This window comes from Epinephelus fuscoguttatus, linkage group LG5 (genome assembly GCF_011397635.1).
Source record: "Epinephelus fuscoguttatus linkage group LG5, E.fuscoguttatus.final_Chr_v1".
In the NCBI taxonomy this organism is placed as follows: domain Eukaryota; kingdom Metazoa; phylum Chordata; class Actinopteri; order Perciformes; family Serranidae; genus Epinephelus; species Epinephelus fuscoguttatus.
Genome location: NC_064756.1, coordinates 43,800,015 through 43,826,173, shown reverse-complemented (window position 1 = coordinate 43,826,173; position 26,159 = coordinate 43,800,015). Strand labels below are relative to the sequence as shown.

General features: G+C 40.7%; 1 protein-coding gene across 8 annotated transcripts in view; it reads left to right on the top strand.

Moving 5' to 3' along the window:
• usp32 (ubiquitin specific peptidase 32) overlaps nucleotides 1-26,159 on the top strand; it is a 266,626-nt gene that overhangs the window by 129,734 nt on the left and 110,733 nt on the right. For 7 of the 8 annotated variants that reach the window (XR_007449395.1, XR_007449394.1, XR_007449392.1 and 4 more), the window contains exons 9-14: nucleotides 12,396-12,458; nucleotides 12,761-12,844; nucleotides 12,961-13,022; nucleotides 13,139-13,241; nucleotides 15,290-15,476; nucleotides 18,793-18,974. Coding sequence is in view for 1 of the 8 variants with exons in the window: in XM_049576738.1 (XP_049432695.1) it covers nucleotides 12,396-12,458; nucleotides 12,761-12,844; nucleotides 12,961-13,022; nucleotides 13,139-13,241; nucleotides 15,290-15,476; nucleotides 18,793-18,974 (681 nt within the window). In the remaining 7 variants the exon portion in view is untranslated. The remainder of the gene's footprint in view (nucleotides 1-12,395; nucleotides 12,459-12,760; nucleotides 12,845-12,960; nucleotides 13,023-13,138; nucleotides 13,242-15,289; nucleotides 15,477-18,792; nucleotides 18,975-26,159) is intronic. The other variant, XR_007449393.1, reaches the window with a different exon arrangement.

Below are 26,159 nucleotides of genomic sequence, written 5' to 3'. Positions count from 1 at the left end.
CCTTTTGGCACGAAACTGTCACTGCGCCAAGCTGGATCTGTCAACACCTCCCCCTGCTGCGACGCCACACCCATCTCAGCGCACCTCGGCCTGACAAACTACCAAACTGAGCGTGCCTCGGGTTGCGCTGCTCGAAACTAGCTCTGCGTGGGGTTCGCCACCCTGCGCCACAATGTGCTGCGCTGCGAAAATAGAGCCCCAGGTGTCACAAGTTAATGCCACCCTTCCTGCTATACTCAAAGATTCCTTAACTTTATGCTTGACTTCTGTGTAGAGCTTGGGTACGGCTGTGTTGGTGAAAAAATGTCAGGATGGGGTCACATACCTGGGTTCCAGTGTTTTTTGCAAGTAACAAAAGCCTTCATTTTCAACAACGCTGTATGGAAGCAGATCTTTGCACATGAAGTAGGTGATGGACTGTGTTATTTTGTTAGCTCTCTTAGAATTGGATGGTAGTTTTGTCAAGCTAGATGTGTCCAGTGTTGGTTGTTTTTCAGCGAAGCGTATTTAGCGTTAGCTTGGTTGTCAGCAGCAAACACTGTCTCTGGATGGTGGAGTGTGAGGTGAGCCCCATGTTTGTAGTATTCCCAAATTATTTTATTCTCATATGACACTGCTTGCAAATCTCCTGTGTCATGTCCAAGTCCTCCTTTCCTTCCGTATTTAAAATCAGAAGTAAGTCCAAATGTTTAATTTAAATGCAGAAGGTGCATTTCTTTTTTAAACAAGGTATTTTTTATTAATAATTCAATAAAGTTGCACAGAGCATCAACAAACAAACATAGAACCAACAAGGACAAAAAGACAACCCCATCCACCCACCAACCCAGGAACAGAGAAAGCCAGACCAGTGAAAGAAAATCCAATAGACAAGAACAAAAAAGAAATGAATAAATGAAAAAGAATTTTAAAAAAGGGAAAATAAAAAAAGGAAAAATGACAACAAATTAATTGACTTGTGTTACATAAGTAGGGGAGTATAGCATGTTTAATTACAATTTTTCAGCTTCCATGTTTGCTACAAAAATAAAAAAAGGTTGCCAGGGGGCAAAGACGTGTGCAGTTGATCCTTCAATAAAACAACAGATTTTCTCCAATTGTAAATGATACATAACATCCTAAATCCATTGTCCATATGTTGGAGGGGACGACTTCTCCCATTTAAACAGGATGAGCCCTTTGACCAGAAGTGAGCAGAAAAAAGATAATGTACGTTCGGGCTCTACATAACTTAACATCTAGAGGAATTGCTCCAAATATTGCCATGACCCAGCCGTCTAAACATTGTTGAAAAAGTTTTAAATATTAAATCCGAGGAATGACATAATTTCGGACATGACCAGAACGTGACATGAAGTGGCTGAAGACTGTTTACACCTGTTGCACATAGGATCAGTATCACTGCTAATCTTAACCAACTGAGATCTGGACCAGTGGAGTCAGTGTACAGTCTTGAATTGAACAACAATGTGTCTCAGACAAATAGAAGATGAATACATTTTTGAATAGCTTTATGCCACACCTCGTCTGATATCTGTTCTCCAGTGTCCTCCTCCCGTCTCTGTTTTAAAGAGTTCAAGGCTGCAAGATTATGAGTATTGAGTAATTTGTAAATTTGACATATAGACTGTTTTTTATCTATATATTCAAAAACATAATCTAATAGGGATGGGTAAGGGCAGGAAGGGAAACAACCAAAATAAAAAGTCACAAAGCTTGAGCTGCCAGCACCTGTAAAAGTGTGCTCAGGGGATGTCTGAGATCACATCGTGAGGTGATTCCATCGTTTGACCAAGTATCAAATGCTGCACCTATTGTGGACAGAGTAAACATTAGGTTCTTTGTCACTGGTGCAGCAAGTAAAGGGTCTGTAGTCTGAAGTGATGTCTGCACTGATAAAACATCTTAACAGTATACTTTACAACTGGATTTATTGTTAGACAAAGACTGTGATAGTAGTAATTTAGCACATGGTATTGATGCTGTCTCCATTATTACCCAGCTAGCAGTAGTGTCTTTTTCTAACAAATACAATATTGCTCTAATGTTAGCTGACCAATAATAGTATAAAAAATTTGGAAGTGAGATGCCCCGTGTTTTACAAGGTCTTAATAGTATTCTTCTGGGTAGTTTCTTTTCTAAATGAAGGTTGAAATTTGACTGTTTAAATTGCTGAAAAGAGATTTTGTAAGAAATCTTGTCAGACTCTGAAAAATACAGAGGAGTTAAGGTAAAAGAAATCATCTTGACTGAGTTCATTCTTCCTCCAAGAGAGAGAGATAAGGAGTCCCAACAGTCAAAGTCCTGCTTCCTATGTGACAAAAGTGGTTTATAATTGGCTTTATGTAGATCTTAATAATCACATGTAATCCAAATCCCAAGATATCTATTTTTTTAAGGGCTGATTTAAAGGGGATTGAACAAAGAGAGGTATCCGGGTTTGGAGTCCCAATTGGCATTAATTTGCTTTTCTGAAAATTGACTTTATAACCGGATAACTGACCAAATTCATTAAGCAGTTCTAATAAGTATGGAAAACTAGCAGATGGATCGGATATATAAAGTAACATGTCATCAGCATACAATGACACTTTATTATCTTTTAATCCTCCTGATATCTGTGGACATTCTCAGAGCTATGGCAAGTGGCTCAATTGCCATGGCAAAAAAAAAGTGGGCATAAAGGACGTCTCTGCCCAGTACCGCGTTGTAACTCAAAATAGGGCGATGTGTTACTATAAGTGCGCACTGCAGTGACCGGGAATGAATTAAGGATCTTAATTCATGTGTTACGTCCCCGCCAGAGGTCTAGGGGATGGGGGAGTAACGCAATGAAATAGAAAAAAAAAGAAAAAGGCAAGCCAAACGAATAGCAAGGTTTTTTTTCTATATGATTTATTTAAGATAGTCTCAGTTTTTCCATTTTTCAAACATGTAAAACTCAAGATAAACATTTGGATTGGTAAAAAAAGAAAAAGAAAAAAAAAAAGACAAACAACATTTGATAAGTTTCTGCTCAGCAGTAGCCATTATAATCGGTCTACCTGTTCATGTAAAAAAAACAAATAAACAAAAACAAACAAAACAATGCAGGGTCTGAAGAGAGAAAACAAATTTGGTGAATTACACCCTTATATACAGTCTATATGGCTGTGTAGTGGAGAGTCAGGATCCGAGAAGGAGAAGAGTCAGAGAAAAAAAAAGCATTTCATAGGTTTCTCCTTGGCAGTCTCTGTTTTTTCTTCTGTGATAGAATAGGTAGAATCTTAACAACTCGATCTAATCCAAAAGAAAATTATAAGTTAAATAAATAAACAAATAAATAGGGCGCAGGAGGCAATTCAGTCATCGAGGGTGGAGTCCAACTGAAGCTGAAGCGATACTACATGTTTAGTTTTATTAGATTGCATAAAACACAAGAGTACATATTACCCATGCACGTTGGCTAACACAGGTGGCAACCCACATGTGCGGTGGTTAAAGCTCCATCAATAAAACCATACAAAAACATACACAACTATGTCACAATAAAGAAACGAAGGGAACAATCATATTTGAGACAGATACGTCTCCAAGAGCTGAGGCAATTTTCACATAGGAACCTTTTCCAAAAGCCAGGCTTTTGTAAGAAATTTGAACCGTCTTAAATTGAAGGCTAATTTAATAACCAAATCCAAGCCGTTCCATTGAAAAGCCCCAATGTAAGAAAAGGACCCCTTACCGATAAGAGAGTTAAACTTATATAAGCGCACATCAGCAACACTGGCTCTTGTAGAGATACTGTGTACTTCCCTAACATGTTGAAAATAATTTATTAAAAAAGCAGGGACAGCACCATAAATGATCTTATGTACCATACACAGCCTAGATAAAGTGACTCTCGCTTCAACTGGAAGCCAGTTGAGTTCTTTAAAATGGCTCCTTCCTATGTGTGACCGGGGGCCCAGACCTAAAATCACCCTCGTAAGCCTGTTTTGGGCAGCCTGGAGCTTGCCTTTGAGAAGTTTAGTTAAACTCTCAAACCAAGAGGTACTGGCAAAATCAAAATGACTTAAAATTAAAGAGTTAGCTAAAACTAACATTGACTCCCTGTCAAGCAATCTGGAGATTTTTGCTAAAAATTTAGTGAGTCCAGAAACCTTGCCAAGAACTTTGGAAGCCATAATGTTACCATCCAAACTGCTTTCAAGAATACAGCTGAGGTACTTGACAGATGAGGTAGCAGATACAGTCTCACCATTTAGTGTGACCTTGACATCTGAGGACTTACTCAACCTGTGTTTGGAACCAAAAAGAATAGCCTCGGTCTTACCTAGGTGCAAAGACAACATGTTATCAATGAGCTATGAATTAACCTTTGACAGCTCAGCACTCAAAATTCTCTCCAAGGAATCTTGTTCCTTGTGGGAGACAAGGAGTGCCGAGTCATCGGCATACAAAAATAAATCACATGAACACACATCCTTCATATCATTAATGTACACCAAAAACCAAAGAGGGCCCAGAATGCTGTCCTGAGGCACACCACACTCGACAGGCAGAGCATCTGAAAAGACACCGTTTACACAAACTCTTAACGCTTAACACTCAGACAAGTAAGACAAAAACCAACAGCAGGAAGAGGTGGATACACCTAAGGCCTCAAGCTTACTGATCAGTCTGAAATGATTGACAGTATCAAATGCCTTTTGGAGGTCCAGTAGCACCATACCACACAGATTCTTATTATCAACTTCTTTTCTTAAGTGGTCGGTTAAGTAAACAGGTGTCAGCAGAGTAAGATTTTCGAAAACCTGACTGAAATCTGTATAAGAGGTTGTTCCTGCACAGGTAGTCAGAGAGCTGCTCATTGACTTCCTTTTCAAAAATTTTTGAAATTGCACTCAAAATTGAGACGGCCTATAGTTCCCTGGTCACTAGTGCTCCCTTTTTTGTGAAGGGGAATAACCTTGGCCATCTTCGGGTCATTTGGGAACACACCCAAATCAACAGAAAGATTAAAAATGTGTGAGATGCAGGGGGCTATAAGGAATGCAACATCTCTCAGAAAAAGAGGAGATATCCCGTCAAGACCAGTTGCCTTAGAGCATTTAAGTTCAGAAAGTCTCTTTGCAATCACCTCCACTGTGACCCTTTTTAAAGAGAAGGAATTTTTAGAAACTCTTAAGCTGGCATAAAAAGACTTAACTCGATCAATCCCAAATAAGCCAGGAAGAGGGGGTAATTTAAGAACCAGTTTTTTGGCTACAGATGTAAAATAGTTATTAAAATAATTGGCCACCTGATGTTTATTAAAAACCAGCTCATTATTTATATTAAGCCCGATGTTAGTAGCTTTATTGTTGTTTGAATTACCGGACCCCAATTCCTTAAAGGATTTCCATAGTTTCTTTGGGTTGTTCATATTGTCTGAGATTTTAGCTTTGTAATGGTCCTTTTTAGCCTTCCTAATAAGCCCCTGCGTTTCATTCCTCAATTCCTTAAACAAGATAAAATCCTCCAGGGCTTTTGACCAATGGTATTTTGAAGGGCTTTATCCCTGGCTTTAATAGATACCTGAATGTCACTGTCAAACCAAGGACTGGACCGCTGCTTAACCCTAACTTTCCTGAGGGGAGCAACAGAATTGATAGCCTGGAGGAACTTGAACTTAAAAACCTCCCACGCTTTATCAACACACATGCAAGACAATACAGGAGACCAGTCCAAAGCTGTAATAAGCTCTTTAAAACCATCAGCAGAGTATTTCCTGAAGGACCTGGCTAACACAGATTTGTGAGAATTAAAAGTAATTTTCCCCATTTTTCTGGTACAGAAAATAATGTAATGATCACTGATACCATAAGCAGTAGATCCACTCTGAGAAATTAAAACACTGTCAGATACTAAAATAAGGTCAATAATGCTCTCGGATGATTCACAGACTCTGGTCGGTTGTTTAATCAGCTGTTTTAACCCAAAGGACGAGCTCAAGTTCATCAGCGCTTTAACAGAGGGGTGAGCAGCATTGGAGACATTAGTGTTCAAGTCCCCAATTAGAATGAGATCCCTGCTCACAGAGTCAGTGTGATTAGAAAGCAGCAGATCCAAAGACTCATAAAAAGTTGACTGGTGCGGGGGCCTGTAGCAAGCCGCTAAAAGGATGGGCTTCGTTTTGTGTAAACAAATGTCTAATCAAATTATCTCCAAATCACCCATTAAATCATCTCTAACATTAAAAGCAATGTCTGAGCGCACGAACACGCATATCCCGTCCCCTTGTCAGTTTCGGTCTTTCCTAACAATGCTGTAGTTATAAATAGCAATTTCAGAGTCACTGACAGTAGAGTCCAGCCAACTTAAAACAGATAACTCCTACCTCCGAATGATGCACAAGCTGTCTGAATTCATCTGTCTTGGGCAGAAGACTCCTCACGTTAAGGTGCATAAAATGAAGACCCTTCTTGCCGAAAACTGACTTGTAATCCCGATCAACTAGAGAACAACACTCCGGGCCTTGTGCAGTCACAGCAGGCTCACCAACTCCAGAAGCGATAGGTAATCCACTGCCACACTCTGGCAGATCAGCTGTAGCCGGAGGCCTGGACAGGCTGGCAGAGCTTCCCCCTGTCAGCTGGGAATCCGCGCTACTCGGCGTGGCTAACCCAGTAGCACCGCTGACACTGAGTGCATCCACGCTGACAGCGTCAGCAGCAAGAGAAGGCGTAGGGAAAGTGTCCAGTAAAATCTGAGAGTTGGGAGAGCCTTGATCATGCAGATCCCGCAGATCCGCGATAGCTGTTAAAGGTAGCTGTTGGCTGGAGGAAGGACCCGGACACTGGTGGATGTCCCCAGATAAAAGCAGGCAGATAGTTATTAATAATCCCCCGCTGTCGATCTGGCATTTGCCATCAGCTGATCTGGCGTTAGATGGACGAGTTGAGCCAGGTGACCTGAAGGCTCTGAAGAAAGCATGCTTGCCAAAACCAAAAAGAGGTTTGATGAAAAGCCCATTTGTTAAGTCAGCTTGATGAGTTAAGTTGCCACCAGTTGAAGGACTGAAGCAGTTAAAAGATACAAAGTACCTGTGTCCTAAAAACTCTAAAAAGGTCACATATAAAAGACAGGCCATCAACGCACCACACCTGCCGGTTGCCATCTTATCATGATCCAAGACAGAGTGCCAGATTTTCTCAAATTTCAAATCAACTCCTAGGGTAGAATATTTAATTTTTTCCAGTTTCATGAAGCAGAGCATGTCTCTGATCCAATGTGTGTGCGATGGAGAGTAGGGTTTCTTCCAGTGCATTAAAATAATTCATCTTGCAAGTAAGGTGAGAAAAGCTATTAAATCAGCAAAATAAGAGGGCAATAGAAGACCAGCGGGCAGTACACCAAAAAGACCTATTAAAGGTGATGGGTGTATTCTGACTAATGTAATGGCATAAAGTGAGTCAGATATTGAGTTCCAAAATGAGATAAGAGTGGGACACGTCCAAAACATATGAGTGAGATTGGCTGGTTCTAAATGGCGTTTATCACATTTAGGGTCCAAACTGGGAGTGAAATGTGCCAATTTGGTTTTGCACCAATGGGCTCTGTGAACCACCTTGCATTGTAATACCGCATGTCGCGCACAGATAGACGATGTATGAGTGCATTTTAGTACTGATATCCATAGATCAGGTTCTACTGTGACTCCAATTTCTTCTGACCAAGCTACTCTTAATCGATCAGTAGTTGCTTTTTGAGAACTTAAGAGAATATTATAGATGTTGGAAAAGCTGCCTCTTTGATGAGGATTAATATTGAAAATGGAGTCTAGCAGATCAGATGGTGGCACGGTAGGAAATCCAGAAAAACCTTTCTGTGAGAAGTTACGGATCTGTAGGAATTTTAAAAAATGGGTTTGGGGCAAGTTAAACTTGCAAACTAATTGGCTAAATGAGGCAAATATCCTGTCAATATTCAGGTCTTTAAAGGATCTAATCCCATAATCGTCCAAAGTCTTTTGGCGAGAGCGTTTGAAGTTCAAATTGACATTTGAATTGAGTACAAATTTTTAGACTATTTTTCACTACAATTAGTAGAATGTTTCAGAGGCGACAGAGTTGAAGGCAGACCAAGCAGAGATTTTAATGGAAAGTCACATGAAGCTTCCTCTATCTGTAACCACGGCAGAGGCTGAGTGTTAATTGACTGCCAGTGTAACAGAGTACGAATGTTAGCCGCCCAGTAATAAAATGAAAAATTTGGAAGAGTTAGTCCCCCCATATCCTTGGATTTTTGTATTATACTTTTCCGGATTCTGGGATTATTTTTATTCCATATAAAGCGTGAGACAATACTGTCAAGTGACTGAAAGAAACGTTTTGGAATAAAAACCGGTATGCACTGAAGAAAATGGAGAAACTTGGGAAGTACATACATTAATATACAGTTTATTCGCTCTGCTAATGACGGTGATAAAGTAGACCAGCGATCAAAATCATCAGTTATTCGATTAAGTAACGGAGTAAAATTGTGTCTAAATAAGTTGGAGTGATGTTTAGTTACACAGACACCTAGGTACCTAAAAGACTCGGACGCAATTTTAAAGGGCAGTGTTGTAAAAGAGTAACTTTTAGCTGCACTGTTGACTGGCATAAGGTCACTCTTAATAAAGTTTAGTTTATATCCTGAAATTCGACTGAATTCCGTCACAATAGTTGTGACAACTGGAAGGGATCTGTCAGGATCTGAGATAAATAAAAGCGATCAAACGCCTTTTCAGCATCCATTGATATTATCAACTCTGGAATAGCACAAGTGGATGAAGAGTATAATATATCGAAAACTCTTCTGATGTTATGAAAGGAATGTCTACTTTGCACAAAGCCTGTTTGATCAACACAGATGATATTTTGCAGAACAGCTTCTTAATGGTTAGCTAACATCTTGGTCAGTATCTTAGCATCCACACAGAGCAAGGAAATTGGACGATAACTGCTACGACAAAGAGGGGAATAGCCAGTTTAAAGGAAGTTTATTTAAAACAAAAAAAAAAAAAAACAGGAAAAAAAGGACCACCAGCGAAAAACGAGCTCCAAAACAGAACTGGATCGCCTATAGCAGGGAAACACAAAAAAAGAACAGATTAAACACAGCCAACCAAAATATCACAGCACTAAGCCAAAACGCTCACTTGTTACCCACGTCTAAATGACACAACTCTGTCACAGCCTCTTGGCCCACTAGCACCAACACTACTCCTCCTCCATTCATTTATACACTTGGTGATGACGCATGATGGAGATCAGCTGCATGCTGAAAAAGACAGGGAAAAACACAAAACAAAGGGCGTGCCCAAACACACAGGCACGTAACACCATTATATAAATTTAGGGCCGAAGCCAAACCGTTGTAAAGTGTAAAACAGAAAGTCATCTCTAATCATCTCCTGAGTACTGGCTGAAGAGCGATTATAGAGAATGTCTACAAGTTGCCTGATGTTGAAGAAGGAGTCCTGACCTTTTAACAAACCTGTCTGATCAGGTGAAATGATTAGTGGTAGGGTCTTCTCCATTTGTAGGGTGAGAACCTTTGTGAGGATTTTTGCATCCCTATTTAAAATTGAAATTGGGCAGGAGGAGTCACATTCAAGGGGCTCTTTATCTTTTTTCAATATTAATGAAATGACAGCCTGAAACATAGAGGAGGGGAGGGAGTGGGATACGAAAGACTCTTCAAAAACAGATAGTAGTCATGGAGAGAGCTGGGTGGATAATGTTTTGAAAAATTTGGCAGGATATCCTTCAAGGCTTGAAGATTTCCTGGTCTGCATGCTCTTAATTGCACAGTCTATCTCCAAAGTGGTTATTATCCTTTCCAGTTCAGTCACCATTTCCAGATCGATTGATGAAACATTCAGTTTCTTAAAAAAATCCTCCAAGGCTGTTGGATTAGTAGATTGATTTGTGGAATACAGTGACTGATAAAACCTGTAGAAACATGAATACATTTTTGTATTATCTGTATGTTTTAGGGCTTGTTCATAACGTATTTCAGGGATAGCATGAGCAGCTGTTCTCTGGAGCAACTGGTGGGACAGGAGCTTCCCTGCCTTCTCCCCATGCTCACAAGTTACACTGTAATTTAGATGTCAGATATTCAGCTTGTTGGGCTGCTAAAAGATGCTATTCTGCTTGTAAAATCAGTGTTTTCAGTGTTATTGAAGAGGGCGTCTGACTATGTAACAAATCCAACTCCAATATCTGATCTGATCTTTTTTAAGATGTTCGTTTTTCACTCTCTCTGGTGTGCACAAAATGAAATTATTTGGTTTCTTTAATATGCCTTTAGCGCTTCCCACATTATTGATTGGGATATTCCTGGTGTTTGATTAGTACCCAAAAAGACTCTATTTCCCAAGAATGATAGCTGGACTGTGTAGTAGGGATACATAACGTTAGAGTCAGTGGGTTATAATCAGATACAACTATGGCTTCCTGGTTACATTCCACTATTGACAAGAGGAGATTTGTATCCACAAAAAACAATCTATTCGTGAATAGGAGTTGTGTACTGCAGAGAAGAATGAATAAGTAGTAGGAGTAGTAGGGTTGTGAACCTCCATATATTAACTATACCTTATGTTTTGAGAAAATGTTAAATTGATTGTGCTGATTTGGAAGTAGAAACCTTCTTAGGAGAGCTGCAGTCTAAAACAGGCGAGAAAACACAATTAAAGTCTCCTCCTAGAATAAAGTGATGTGTTGTCATGGTTGGCAGTTTAGAAAAGAATTTGCTAAAAAAAAAAAAAAAAGGGAGCAGAATTGTAATTTGAAACTTAGAATTGACTTGAAAGAAAAAAAAAATAGTGAAGCAAGCTAAAATATTGCTGGTATTGCCTTTTTGTCTTAACATAAAGTACATCTTGTCAAATTCACCCTTTAACCCTTTAAGGTAAGTCTTATCAATAGTGAGGATGGAAAGTAAATGCTTTGGAAATGTTACAGTTTTGCTTATTGTGTCCCATCCTCTGTTGTTGTAATGATGTGTTTCGTAATGTAAGCCATGGCTTCGCTTGGGTCCAGGAATTCTTTGTCCGTCCCGTTGTGACTGATATGAAGTCAGGCAGGGAATAATATCCCATAGCGGACACCTATCTGCTCTTGTAGTAGTTTCCTGCCGTCTGTGAATGCAGCTCGTGTGTTAGCCACTGTGGTATAGTGTAATCGGGGAAGAACGCGATTTGCTTTCCTCTGAATGTTAGCATAGCCTGACTTTGAGCCCAGCACAGCACTTACACACAATCTTGGTAGTAATGTAATTTAGCCACAATTATGTATGGCATTCTGTTGGGGTTCTTAGGTGTTAGGCCCCGATGTGACCGATCCACGAGAATGTCCCTTCCATATCCTCACATTTGTCTTTCAGCTCCTTCAGCTCTTTTGTCAAGGTGGTTACAGTAGTTTGCAATTTGGTCGAGCTCATTTTGAGCTCGCACCATGTTTGCTAACTCCATGACTGCCTGGAGCTCGTCTTAAGATAGTTGAAATCTTCAGTAAGAAAGTTTTTCAATTTGGCTCTTATGACAGCAAAAATGTCCTCTTTTAAAGTTGAAAGGATCTGGGACTATTGATCTTCTGTACCCATTTCTTCAGAGTCCGTAAGGGAAGGGTTGAGCACACGGTCCCGGTTAGCACTTGAACTCTGCCCGGAGGAGGCAGTGGGCCTGGTGTTAGATGGTCTACTGTTCTTATATTTCCTGAGAATACCTTCCATTACTGTGTGTAAAACCCGCACTGCAGCTTTGTAGGAGCGCTAGTGAAATGAATTAACCTTTTCGTTTGTAGATCAGCGTTTTTTTTTGTTTGTTTGTTTGGTTTTTTTTTAAAGGGAAAAGTTGTGCAGGAACTCAGCAAAAGACATCTTACTCCATTATTCACTCTCTAGCGCCCCGAAGGTGCATTTCTGATTCTTTTCTCTGGTGTGTCCATGTTTGTTTTGATGAACTTCCTGCCAAATGCTGCTGACTGAGACTTCTGCTGACCTCACCAGGAAATAAAACATCAGCACCATCTAGTGGACCGAAAAAGCAATGGATTGTATTATTCTAGAACCAAAAGTTGTATTATAATGTGTATTTGCAATAATCAATAATGTGTATAATAAAAGATCGATACATGGAGTCCGTTTATCAATACAATATCGGCATGCAAAATATCGTGATAGTATACTGTATTAATTTTTACCCCCACCCCTAATTGCTATGGTATTGATGGCATTGCAAACAGACAGACTGATTAAGAATCTTGCTAATATATTCTTACTAATTCTACATTTTCACACCCAGGAGTGTTGTGATCTTTTTCACAGCTTTAACATAGGATAAATTGATCGTTGCATGTTGATATATTTTTGTTATCTTGCAGGAGCTGCATAGTAGCGTGTCAGACATAGTAGAGGACATCCTGACAATGCATGACACAACAAAGGTGAGACACAACTCTTGTTGGCAGAATCAGTGATGTCAGCACCACTTTATACTCAATTACAGCTTCAACCTGCTTCACACACACTTCATATAGTCCCACTGACTGTCACTGTGAGCTGCCCTGTACACTGATAGCAACATTCTAGTCACCTGGTGTCTTGTCTTACCCCTCAACTAGTCTCACCCACAGCAACATTGCAGATGAATACATTTTCTTCCACCCTTTTAAGGTCTCAAAGCAGTGTATATTTAGGAATAGTGAATCTGAGTGTGCTGTCCATTGTGTTTTTGACTCCTCACCAGCTGGGTCACCTGACCCTGGAAGACTACCAGATCTGGAGTGTGAAGAGTTCTTTAGCCAATGAGTTCTTAAACCTGCTTTTCCAGGTCAGTTCACTTACATTCTGTGCAGTAGTTGTAGAACTTGTATTGAAATTGAAATGCAGTCCTAATCATCATGCTTTTTTGTACATGTTTGTGTGTTGTTTTGTGTCTTGGTCCAGGTCTGCCACATAGTCCTCGGCCTGAGACCTGGTACTCCTGACGAGGAGGGACAAATCATCAGGTGCATACCTGTCCTCTTCATCTGTTGTGTGATTGTATACTACTTTGAGGAATATGCTGTTGGACCCAATCAGTGTTTTCCATTGTCTTTGTGCTTTTCTCTCTGTTTGTGTGCAGGGGTTGGTTAGAAAGGGAGAGCAGACATGGGCTGCAGCAGGGTCAGAACTGGTTCCTCATCTCCATGCTGTGGTGGCAGCAGTGGAAGGACTACGTTAAATATGTGAGTTAGGTTAAAGAAGACAAAATGTGTTGATCTAGATGTGCATTTATATTAACACAACAAGCCTTTTGATCAGGCACTGTACTTAACAACATCATAGCTAGTGTTGCCTAACATGCAGTGCATTGTTGTAAAGGACAATTCAGGAGTACTTAGTCTCTAATTACAACTTTGTAAAATAAAAAATGTATTGGTCTTTTTATAGCTAGAACTTAATAAAGAAATTTGAAAACAAGTCTTAAAGTATCTAACTCAGGTACATGATATTTGACAGGTTTGTGACAAACTTACTGTCTACCACTACTACTAGAGATATAGGCTATAGATTTCCTAGCCTAATATTCAGACTGAATTGACATTTTGTTTTCTTTGTCTGGCATTGTGTACATGTTAGCCATTGACTGTTCGGGAGGATGTGTTATTTTGTGCTAACCGATCTGTAATGACTGACAAGACATCATTTATCAGTCCACACAAAGTGGTTAGCGGCATCTGTTGCCAAGAGCAGTTAACATACCGATTTATACATTCTGATCAGTACCGATTGCTGCTGCACAGGTGTAATTCAACACAACTAAGAAGGAAGTGAGATGGCTCACTTGTTGGCTACTTCTTGACACAATATGTAGTTTACATATTTTGTCTTACTGATATGTCAGATTTATGTATACTGGACTGTTCGGAGGTTGTTTCTGGGTCGAGTGTGGCACTGGTCTATTTTCGTAGTTTTATCAACTTTTTTTAATGGTGTGTCCCACTTTTCTGTTCACAGATGTCAGTGTTATATTTCAATAATGCCCAAGCGGCAACTTCTGAGGCTGAAAGTTTAATCCAGTGCGGAAGTGCCAACAATTGCAGATTATCAAATGACCACTTGAGGCTGACTCCAAAACAGAGGAAATCCCCGTAGACCCCCATTTTAAAATGCCCAACTTTACAGCAGAAATAAATTTATAAATAAATGTATAAATATATATAAATACAGAAATAAATATGTTTGTTACAAAAATTAGTCTCGGTCTCTATAGCTAATTTCAACATTCATAACAACTGTACGGGGGTGAATATTTATATAACTCACCTGTTTACATTTTATTAAGGTTTAGACTTGTGCATATTTAAGGGAAGTGTCACTCCAGTCTGAGTCAGATCCACCCCTTGCTCCTCTACATTTCACAGCCTGGTAAGACCATCCTGATGACATGAGCTCAACATTCTGTTTTGCTCGCTGTATCAGTCTGGACTTGGTGCTGCGCCAAACACGAAATTAAAGTCTGATCAGGGCCACAGCCTAAGGAGGCAATCAGGGACTGCATTGTAGCTGATGACGTAAAATGTCAGGACGCAGTTTGCAGGATGGTAATAGCAGCTCCTGAAGCAGTAAATGCTTACTCTAACATTAGTAGAGTAAACACAGCAATAAGTGAGTTATTGCAGAAATAGAGTCAATAACAACGATTAAACAAGAACAAGAGTATGCAATCGCTGAGTTTCTCAGAGGAAAAGACGTTTTTGCCTTTCCTCTGACTGGATTAAGCAAAAGCTTGATTTATCAACTGGCTCGGCTGGTGATGAAGAAGACGTCAAGGCGAGAACTCCCACCCAATGAAAGTGTCTGAGGCAGCGCCGAGTCCAGACTGATACAGAGAGCAAAGCAGAATGTTGACCTCAGGATGGTCTTACCAGGCTATATAGTTCCAGCATCTCATCCAAATATGGTCACTCCTGGCTCTGAAAAACCAAGATAGTGACAGCTGAAATGAGGAACACAAGTCTTCAAAATGAGAGTCCACAAACCACTGTGTGACATTACGGTAGCTACGTCCATTATGTTATACAGTCTATGTTTATACCGCATTTGAAGTGCCATTGCTGCAGACTTGAATAATACAAACATATCTGTTTATGAGACCAGGTTTTCTGCATCTTGCCATATAACATCACACTGTGACAGAAGCAGTGGCTGTGAAGAAAGCAAACACCACATTTATTACAGATATCACTTTAAACAATGACAAGACAGTCCCTGCTGTTGTCTCCCTGTCCAGGAGCATAAGGGCATCGTGGTGGAGCAGCCGTCCATCCTGAGCTCATTGAGAACTCCGATGGCCACAGCCACTATAGAGCCCACCCCACCAGACAGACTGGGAGGACTGGGAACCTTCAGCCCAGTCAGCCCCACTGAGGAGAGGTCACCTGATGCTGTGTCCAGCGCCTCGGAGGCCACAGAGACTGGTCAGTCAACGTATTTCACACAACAGTAGACAGCATATAAAACAAAAATACAAAAATATTTCTGACTGCTGCTGATGTACTGTACATCTTAAAGGAATAGTGCACCCAAAAATGAAAATTCAGCCATTTTTTACTCACCCTCATGCCGAGGGAGGCTCCTGTTAAGTTTTAGAGTCCTCACATCCCTTGCGGAGATCGGCGGGGGGAGCAGCTAGCACACCTAATGGTTGATGGCACCCCAGACTAACGTCCAAGAACACAAAATTGAAACCACTAAATATCTCCAACATGCTCATCTGTAGTGATCCAAGTGTCCTGAAGCCCCGACATAAAAAGTTGTTTCGAGAAACGTCATATGAACTCTGTTTTTAGCCTCATTGTAGCCTGTAGCTCTGACTGCTTCTCTGTGCTCCACGCTCACGTGTAGAACTACAGTAGAAATGAATGACTTACTCCTTTGAAATCCTGCCATCTGGTCCTGCAGGCCTCTGCCTTTTCTTCCAGTTGATCTTGGGGAAGTAAAAAAATGTCTCCAGAACACCACAGGTCAGTAGCGCTGGAAACTCAGGGTGATTGGTGATGCACGGTCTCTGAAGAGCAGCAGTCTCGTCAGTACTGATGTCCAGATTCTCAAGTGCAGGCATCGCCCATTCCTAGTCTGAACAGCAAAGACTTCCCTCATCCATTGGCACTGCTTTGCATTTGAAACAACTACACCACCAGGTTCTCAGTGCTCAACTCTGGTATTCTGCGGCTGGCTGAGGGTTAGGCTCATGAGCTGCGGCAGCTGCTTCGTCCAGTAGCTTGAGTTCCGCGTCCGTATATTCGGGGTCAAACAAATACGGCTCAACAAAGAAATGCTGTTCCTCCTCAGTTTCAAAGTCTTCAGACATGTTGGGCTGTCCTTTGCTAAAAGACCGTAGTGCAAATTATCTTTTAGCTACTGTGGTTACTGTTGTCTCTCTTTGCGGTGCACGTGTCACGTAATGTAAACACGGGTAAGCAAAGCACTTGCTTTCGCTGGTCTCGCGCAGGTGCGCACACATGAGCGCGGAGCACAGAGAAGCAGTCAGAGCTACAGGCTACAGTGAGGCTAAAAACAGTTCAAATGACGTTTTTCGAAACAACTTTTTATGTCGGGGCTGCAGGACACTTGGATCACTACGGATGAGCATGTTGGAGATATTTTGTGGTTTCAATTTTGTGTTCTTGGACATTAGTCTGGGGTGCCATCAGCCATTGGGTGTGCTAGCCGCTCCCCCCGCCGATCTCCGCAGGGGATGTGAGGACTCTAAAACTTCACCAGAGTCCCCCTCGACATGAGGGTGAGTAGATAATGGCTGAATTTTCATTTTTGGGTGCACTGTCCCTTTAAAGAGGCAGCAGATAGGATTCGGTATTTTTTTTAGCTTGGCGCCACCTAGCGTCAGTGGTGTTGCTCGCACTGTCACAACGAGCATATTGACCGTGGGGATCAGAGATCATCAATAAAATGTAGGCTGTAAAGCCACCAGTATACCTCTCTGTATATGTAGAATGAGAAGGTGTGTGGACACTCTACTAAATAAATGAGTAACAACCAAGCAACAATTATCAGCTTTATCTGAAGAAAAAAACAAATAGTAATGCAAGTAATTATACCAGAATGCACAGTACCAGTACAAACAACTCACAGTAAATTATATCAATATGTACAGTATCAGTACAAACAACAGTAGACACGTAAGGGATAATGTATAGTGAGCCAGTGGCTGTTGGAAAATAACTCCCGACAGGGGAATGGAACCCCGACGCACAGCGGAGTTATTTTTCAGCTGTCACCGGCTCACTATACATTATCCTGCTTAGAACATGGCTTACTACTAAAACATTCAAATGTTACAACTGGCATCAATATTATTAAATTACTGGCAGAGTGTATTGACAGAGGAGAGGTGTTCACCAGACAAACGGGAGCAGAGGAGAGGATTTTACTCCACTTCTCCCGGTCGGAGAGACTGGGTGCCCAGTAGCTGCGAAGGCTGCCCTCACATTTATGGCCAGTGACCGACATGATCTCCCTGCTCTCCAGGCCAGCTTGGGAGAGCTGTGTGGACTAACGTTAACTGATTTTGATGCTTCTAAGTCTAAGGCTGTTGCAGTGAAAAGTCCAGTGTTCATAGCTGGGAGTAATTTAGCTGGGCGATGTCCGTCGATAGCTGCCTCCGTGAGAAGAGAACAGAAGGAAGGGAGGGGGGTATCACTGTTCGAGGGCTGCCGTAGAATGGCAACAGGATGTCAGCTGACCAACACTCGCTACCTGGTGCCTGGTGGCGGCGATTTGCGATGCTGGCCAGCTAGGAATTAACTAGCAGCCAGTACAGTACAGTCCTCTCTCGTCTAGCTAACATTTAGCCATGTTACTTACTGATCCATTAGAAAGAACGCTTGACTGAAGTTTACTCTTGTTTCTCCTCTTCTTTTATCACTGTCCTCTTCTTTGCCTCCTCAGACAGAGGAGCTTGTTTTCTTTCGCTAGGCCGTTTTTCACTTGTCTCCAGCATTTGTCCGTCTGCCATTGTGCTCGTGACTCAACTATCTAATCCCCAACTCCTCATAAGGATCAGCTCCAGTCCCTGACTGGCTGACCGACCAGTTTCGCAATACATGATGCATTTCCTGCCGTAAAGCAGATTTTTTTCCGCAAAATTTTGCCCCGGTGGCAGGAGCTTAATACAAAGATTGCAAAGCCACTAAGTAGCCTATGTAAATGCTGATAGTCTGATTTTACTGTGGCCACTGCCCTGTGCAACCCACATTATTTTCATAATGATATATTTAGGAAAAGATGCTGTCTGTTGCCTCTTTAAATGCATCTGCTGTTTTAATTCATTAATGCATTTAAAAGCTTATTTCCAAGTATAATGTCCAAATTATAAAAAAAGAAACTCAGAGCAGCACATTGATGAGTATCACATCACTGTTGTTGCACTCATAAGATTAGTGCTGAAGAAACATTAATAAATTACCACCGCCCTCAAGTTAGGCCTTTTTGGTAACTGTCCATTATGTACATAGTAATTATTATTTGAGAATTTATTGTATAGTATTCACCCAACCTTTATCAATGACTGGCTTTTATTTGTTCATGCCAGTCAAATCTCACAAATTTTGACTAAAACATCCCAACCTGACAACAGACTGAATTTTAACACTATCTGTTCGTGTTGATGCGTGATTTCATTTTACCCTCTGTGTGTGTGTGTGTGTGTGTGTGTGTGTGTGTGTGTGTGTGTGGCTGTGGCTTGGTCACTCACTCTCATCCTTTCTGTCCCAGTAGCCCTGAGCCCCCAGGTAGCTCCCTCTGCTACAGAGAGCTGTTTTGCCCGTCAGCACAACATATCAGACAACAACAATCAGTGTTTTTCTGGAGCCAATGGCCAACTCCCCTCCCAGCTGGCAGCACAAAGACCTGGAGCCATTGACAACCAGCCTCTGGTCAATACGGACCCCATGAAGGCAAGGATATGTGCATGTGTGTACTGTATGTGTGATTTCTAAACATGAGCAGTGTCTACATGTGGTTTGCATGTAAGTAACGAAAAGAAGCAGACAGTCCCACACAGAGTGTCCAGCTTATTTACGGTGTATAGATGTTCACATTTAAAAACACTTAAAAATCCTGTCTCATTTTGGTCATGGTTACATCAGTCTTTGCTGCAGCTCTCAAACTGTATTTTGAATCGACTGAGCCAATTTACATTGCAGTGTGGTCAGGCTGAAATTGTAATTGAAGATGGGTCAGGTGAAAAAATCAAGACCTTTAAATCATCAATATATGATTTAAAATCAATCAATAAAAAATAGTAAGCAAAACTAGTTATAAATAGAGAACAAATATCGCCTTTATTCAATGAGATGGTCTCAAATTACCCAGGACTCAGGAATTTTATTGTTTGTTTTTAAAGCTCTTAATGGCCTATAGCCCACCAGTACTTGACTGAGCTCGTTCGTATTCATGCCCCTGCCAGAACACTGAGATCCTCAAATCAGCTGCTACTGGTCACCCCCAAAACGAGGCTAAAAACCAAAGGTGACCGAGCCTTTGTGGCCGCGGCCCCTAGGCTCTGGAACAACCTGCCCTGGCACATCCGCTCTGCAGGATTGATTGAGGTTTTTAAATCCTCCTTAAAGGCTCACCTCTTCTCCCTGGCTTTTAATCGAGCTTAAGTGGACATCTGGCAAAATCTTAATTAAAATTTAATTTGTTTTATTCTATTTTATTTTATTCTATTTTATTGCACTTTGTTTATGTATTTTAGTATTTATTTTAGTTGCGGCATTGTATGGGTTATGTTTAACATCCATGCTGCTTTTAATCTGTACAGCACTTTGGTCAAACCCGGTTGTTTTAAATGTGCTCTATAAATAAAGTTTGAGTTGAGTTGAGTTGAGGACTTTAATTTTAAAACAGCACTAATTATGTTTTGAGCACAACCCCAATTCCAAAAATGTCGAAACATGTGAATCCTTTTTGACAGTTCAATTGAATATAGTACAATGACAAGATATTTAATATTCAAGCTCATAAACTTTATTGTTTTTTATAAACATACACTCACTTTGTGAAAAACTTTGTGGGCAAACAGTCAAAGAGTTTGACAACATGCTTCTCAATGCAAGGACTTAAGGGATTTCACCATCTACAATCCATAATATCATCAAAAGATTCAGAGAATCCAGAGAAATCGCTGCACATAAGGGGCAAGGCTGAAAACCAACACTGAATGCCTGTGCCCCTTGACCTCTCAGGCAGCACTGCATAAAAAACAACAAGACAGGAACACTTTGGAAAGCCATTGTCAGTAAACACAGTTCATCCCTGCATCTACGAATGCAAGTTGAGACTCTACCATGCAAAGTGAAAGCCGTATATCAACAACATCCAGAAACACTGCCAACTTCTGTCACCCAAGCTCATCTGAGATGGACGGACACAAAGTGGAAAAGTGTGCTGTGGAGTCCACATTTCAAATTACTTTTGTAAATCATGGACGTTGTGTCCTCCAGGCTAAAGAGGAAAAGGACCATCCAGACTGTTACCAGCTCAAAGTTCAAGGCCAGGATCTGTGATGGTATGGGGGTGCGTTGGTGCCCAAGCCATCATGGGTAACTTGCTCATCTGTTAAGGCACCATGAATGCTGAGAGGTATACAGCTTTTGGAGCTACATATGCTGCCATCCAAACTACGCCTTTTCAGGGATGTCCCTGCTTATTCCAACAAGTCAGTAAGACACATTCTGCTCATGTTCAAACAGCGTGGCTTCCCTAGTAAAAGAGTGCAGGTACTAGACTGACCTGCCTGCAGTCCAGGCCTGTCTCCCATTGAACATGTGTGGTACATTGTGATGCACAAAATATGACAACAGAAACCCCAGACTGCTGAGCGAGTGAAGTGGTATATCAAGCAGAATGGGAAAGAATTTATTTCGATCATGGGTCGTGGTTACACTGCTGTCGTGGTCCTGCTCGTGGTCCTGCTCGATGCTGACTACTACTGCTATTATTATGATTATTATTCTCACATACATATACTGTCATATTTTAATATTTACTTATAACATATATGCTACCAAAATACTAATACTGCTGTTATTATTATTATTATTATTACTACTACTAAAATCAATGTTATCGTTGCTATTATTATTAGTGTCTGCCCTGCATCTCTCTCTGTCTCTATCTCTGTTTCTGTTTAATTTTGTCATATGGGTTACTGTAAATTTATTATGTTGATGTTCTGTACACATGACATCTATTGTATGTATGTCTGTCTTGGAAGAGGGATCCCTTCTCAGTTGCTCTTCCTGAGGTTTCTACCTTTTTTTCCCGGCAAAAGGTTTTTAGGGGAGAGTTTTTCCTTATCCACTTTGAGGGTCCAAAGAGGGATGTTGTATGCTGTAAAGCCCTCTGAGACAAATCGTGATTTGTCATATTGGGCTTTATGAATAAAATTGAATTGAATTGAATTTCACTTTAAGAACTTCCACAATTAGTGTCCTCAGTTCCCAAATACTTACTGAGTTTTGTTATGAGGAGAGGTGATGTCTCCAGGGATTCGGTAGAGTACTGAAAATCTGTACTCAAGTAAAAGTACAATTACTGCCATAAAAAATTACTCAAGTGGAAGTAAAATTACTATTTGAGAAACCTCCTCAAGTAAAAGTAAAAAGTACCTTGTTAATAATTTACTCAAGTACAAGTTACTTTCCGTTTGAATATTTTTTAGGGTGTGCGGACCAGTGCAAAAATAATGAAAAAATAGCACTTGTTGATAAAACTTTTTTTAATGAAGCAGGTACCAATCTTCCACTCTCCATCTCCCTCACTCTACCTCTTTTCCTCACCTAACCTCTTCTTTCTCTATTTCCCTATCTGTAATTTGAGTGGATGACCTTGCTTTAAAAACAGAACTGACATCCCAACTTGTTTGTCTTTTCTACGTCTGTTTTTCTGTGAACATAATTAATAAAATCCAATAAAATAAATAAGAAACCATTCAATATATGGTACTTCAATATGCTTGCTGAGATTCGACGATGAGTTTTTGAAAGCAAGGATCTCCTGTTTTTTTTGGCAGGCACAGGACGCACTTCATCGAGTAACTGTTCTTTTTTATGGATTTTGACACAAAAAATATGGCCAGGGATGGTTGATGGCAGCTCCCGCTTGCTCTTCGTTTCGACCTGGCTCCGACAGGATCTTTGCGATCGGGGTCAGGTCTTTACTTGTTCAGCGGGCTCAGAACATGGCACTTTAGTAGAGTTCGAATATTCGAATTTATTATTATTATTATTTTATTTTTTTTACAAAAAAATCCCACAAAAAATAAGATGCTTATTATGCTTATTAATATGAACGTGACACTCCAATGAAAACACCCGTTCTGACCTCACTGAAGTGCAAGGTATGACCAACTTCTGCCTCGCTATCTGAGCCATGTTTGGATACTTCAGTGCACCTGTAGTTTTCCACTACAAGAGTGGATCCTGGTCGGCTCGTAGTGGTGTCTCATTCTGGTAACGTTTCATCTCTTCTTTAAAAAGGGTAGGCAGGGAGGCAGCAGGTGCAACACTCACCCTGTATGTCTTCCCGAACAGGTCACACATCCCGGACAGCGCAGTGGGTAGTGTTGGCGCAGCGGGCTCCTCCGTCGGCGCCTCTCCCTCCTGCTGTGCGTCCCTCTCTGGCCCGGCTTGTGCGCGAGCCATCTCCGCCCGAACGGGATTCGCCGCGATATACAACATTATCAATAGTTTTAATTAATTATTAATGATATTCGAATTATCAAATTTAGGTTCGAACTTATAAAATATATATATATTCGAATATATTTGGAACTTCGAATTTTTTTTGACAGCCCTAGCTCCTTCCTCAAAAAAACTACTTTTTTACTCACGTGCATTACTTGTGACGCGTTACTACCCACCCCTGGATGTCACACAGTGGTAAACCTGCCCCTGTCCCAACTTTATCATAATGTGTTGTACATGTCGTTGTATAATGTTGTTGTACTGTATTTAATTGAATGCAGGTCAAAAAGGATTTGCAAATCATTGCATTCTTTTTTTATTCATGTTTTACACAGTGTCCCAACTTTTTTGGATTTGGGGTTTCACTTAAAACATAATTAGTACTGTTTTAAAATCTACAAGTCCTGGGTAATTTGAGAGCATTTCATTGAATAAAGACTGCATTTGTTCTTTCTTCATGACTAGTTTTGTTTACATTTTTTTATGGATTGATTTAAATTATATATTGATGATTTACAACTCTTAATGTTTTCACCTGACCCATCTCCCCCAAAAGAAAGACAAACTAAACATACCCAGATGTTCTTTAAGCTAATACTTAAGCATTTTGAAAATATACAGTACAGGCCAAAAGTTTGGACACACCTTCTCATTCAATGCGTTTTCTTTATTTTCATGACTATTTAAATTGTAGATTCTCACTGAAGGCATCAAAACTATGAATGAACACATGTGGAGTTATGTACTTAACAAAAAAAGGTGAAATAACTGAAAACATGTTTTATATTCTAGTTTCTTCAAAATAGCCACCCTTTGCTCTGATTACTGCTTTGCACACTCTTGGCATTCTCTCAATGAGCTTCAAGAGGTAGTCACCTGAAATGGTTTTCCAACAGTCTTGAAGGAGTTCCCAGAGGTGTTTAGCACTTGTTGGCCCCTTTGCCTTCACTCTGCGGTCCAGCTCACCCCAAACCATCTGGATTGGGTTCAGGTCCGGTGACTGTGGAGGCCAGGTCATCTGCCGCAGCACTCCATCACTCTCCTTCTTGGTCAAATAGCCCTTACACAGCCTGGAGGTGTGTTTGGGGTCATTGTCCTGTTGAAAAATAAATGATCGTCCAACTAAACGCATAAACCGGATGGGATGGCATGTCGCTGCAGGATGCTGTGGTAGCCATGCTGGTTCAGTGTGCCTTCAATTTTGAATAAATCCCCAACAGTGTCACCAGCAAAACACCCCCACACCATCACACCTCCTCCTCCATGCTTCACAGTGGGAACCAGGCATGTGGAATCCATCCGTTCACCTTTTCTGCGTCTCACAAAGACACGGCGGTTGGAACCAAAGATCTGAAATTTGGACTCATCAGACCAAAGCACAGATTTCCACTGGTCTAATGTCCATTCCTTGTGTTTCTTGGCCCAAACAAATCTCTTCTGCTTGTTGCCTCTCCTTAGCAGTGGTTTCCTAGCAGCTATTTGACCATGAAGGCCTGATTCGAGCAGTCTCCTCTTAACAGTTGTTCTAGAGATGGGTCTGCTGCTAGAACTCTGTGTGGCATTCATCTGGTCTCTCATCTGAGCTGCTGTTAACTTGCGATTTCTGAGGCTGGTGACTCGGATGAACTTATCCTCAGAAGCAGAGGTGACTCTTGGTCTTCCTTTCCTGGGTCGGTCCTCATGTGTGCCAGTTTCGTTGTAGTGCTTGATGGTTTTTGCGACTCCACTTGGGGACACATTTAAAGTTTTTGCAATTTTCCGGACTGACTGACCTTCATTTCTTAAAGTAATGATGGCCACTCGTTTTTCTTTAGTTAGCTGATTGGTTCTTGCCATAATATGAATTTTAACAGTTGTCCAATAGGGCTGTCGGCTGTGTATTAACCTGACTTCTGCACAACACAACTGATGGTCCCAACCACATTGATAAAGCAAGAAATTCCACTAATTAACCCTGATAAGGCACACCTGTGAAGTGGAAACCATTTCAGGTGACTACCTCTTGAAGCTCATGGAGAGAATGCCAAGAGTGTGCAAAGCAGTAATCAGAGCAAAGGGTGGCTATTTTGAAGAAACTAGAATATAAAACATGTTTTCAGTTATTTCACCTTTTTTTGTTAAGTACATAACTCCACATGTGTTCATTCATAGTTTTGATGCCTTCAGTGAGAATCTACAATGTAAATAGTCATGAAAATAAAGAAAACGCATTGAATGAGAAGGTGTGTCCAAACTTTTGGCCTGTACTGTACCTGTTTGCTATATTCCTGAGAGTGAAACAAGAAAATCACTCATATATCTAAGTGCAGAGCTGGAGTCAGGACAGCTTAGCCAAGCTAAGCCGAAAGTCGAAACAGGGGAAAACAGTAAGTCTGGTTCTGCTCAAAGTTAAAATATACACCAACCAACCTTCTAAAGCTCACTGAGATCATTGAGCTCTAAAGCTTAATTACTATATGTTTTTTAGTTTGTTCAACCCATACATTAATTAAAGGTAAAAGCACCAAAACCTAAACTTGTGCTCAACAGCTGTATCTGGCATCCTGCACTGTAGCTGGAGACTGCAAAGAAGAGCAGCAGATGTGTACATAGTTGTCTGTCAAGAAATGGCTGCATTTCACATATCCTTTTATATTTCTGTTCATCTGCAGGTTAAAATAACAAGCTACTTTACATTTTGTTAATTAGATTGGATTAGCTTTAGAGTTTTTGGTAAGTAACTGTGGACAGAGCGAGGCTAGCTGTTTCCCCCTGCATCTAGTCTTTATACTAAGTTAAGTTAAACTCTAGCGTTATACATAGAGATATGATAGTGGTATTGATGTTCTCATCTCACTTTCAGGGACAAAGCATATAAGTGCATATTTCAAGATGTGGTTTTATAAGTAGAGAAGACTAATGTGATTTGAGAGAAATGTGCGTATTTAAAGGGAAATTTCAGTTTATTTCAACCAGTCTCCTATCGTCCTAAATTTGTTTCAAATGGCTGGTGACATAAAAATTATAGTTAGCATGTTAGCCGTTAGCCTAGATACAGCCGGGGCGCATAATAGCGTCAGACCTGTTAAAATGTAAGTGAACGGGCAATCTTCAAGTGCAAAGTTAGTCCACTAAACAAGCTTTTTTCCACAAAGACCGCCTCATATCGTTAGGATAAATGTCAGGGAACATATAGAAAACAACAAGTAAATGTGTTGTCTTACCTTACCGGTGTGCTGCCATGTTTGTTTACCCCTTTAGCTCTGCTTTCCAGAGCGCAGCCGAAATACCGCAAGAACAAGCAGCGATCTCATGGCGTGCCTGAACAAGCAGCAACAGCTGCAAGGCAGAACCGGACAGTAGCCTGAAAAGTTCATTCATTTATTTTATGAAAGATTTATAGAATAATGG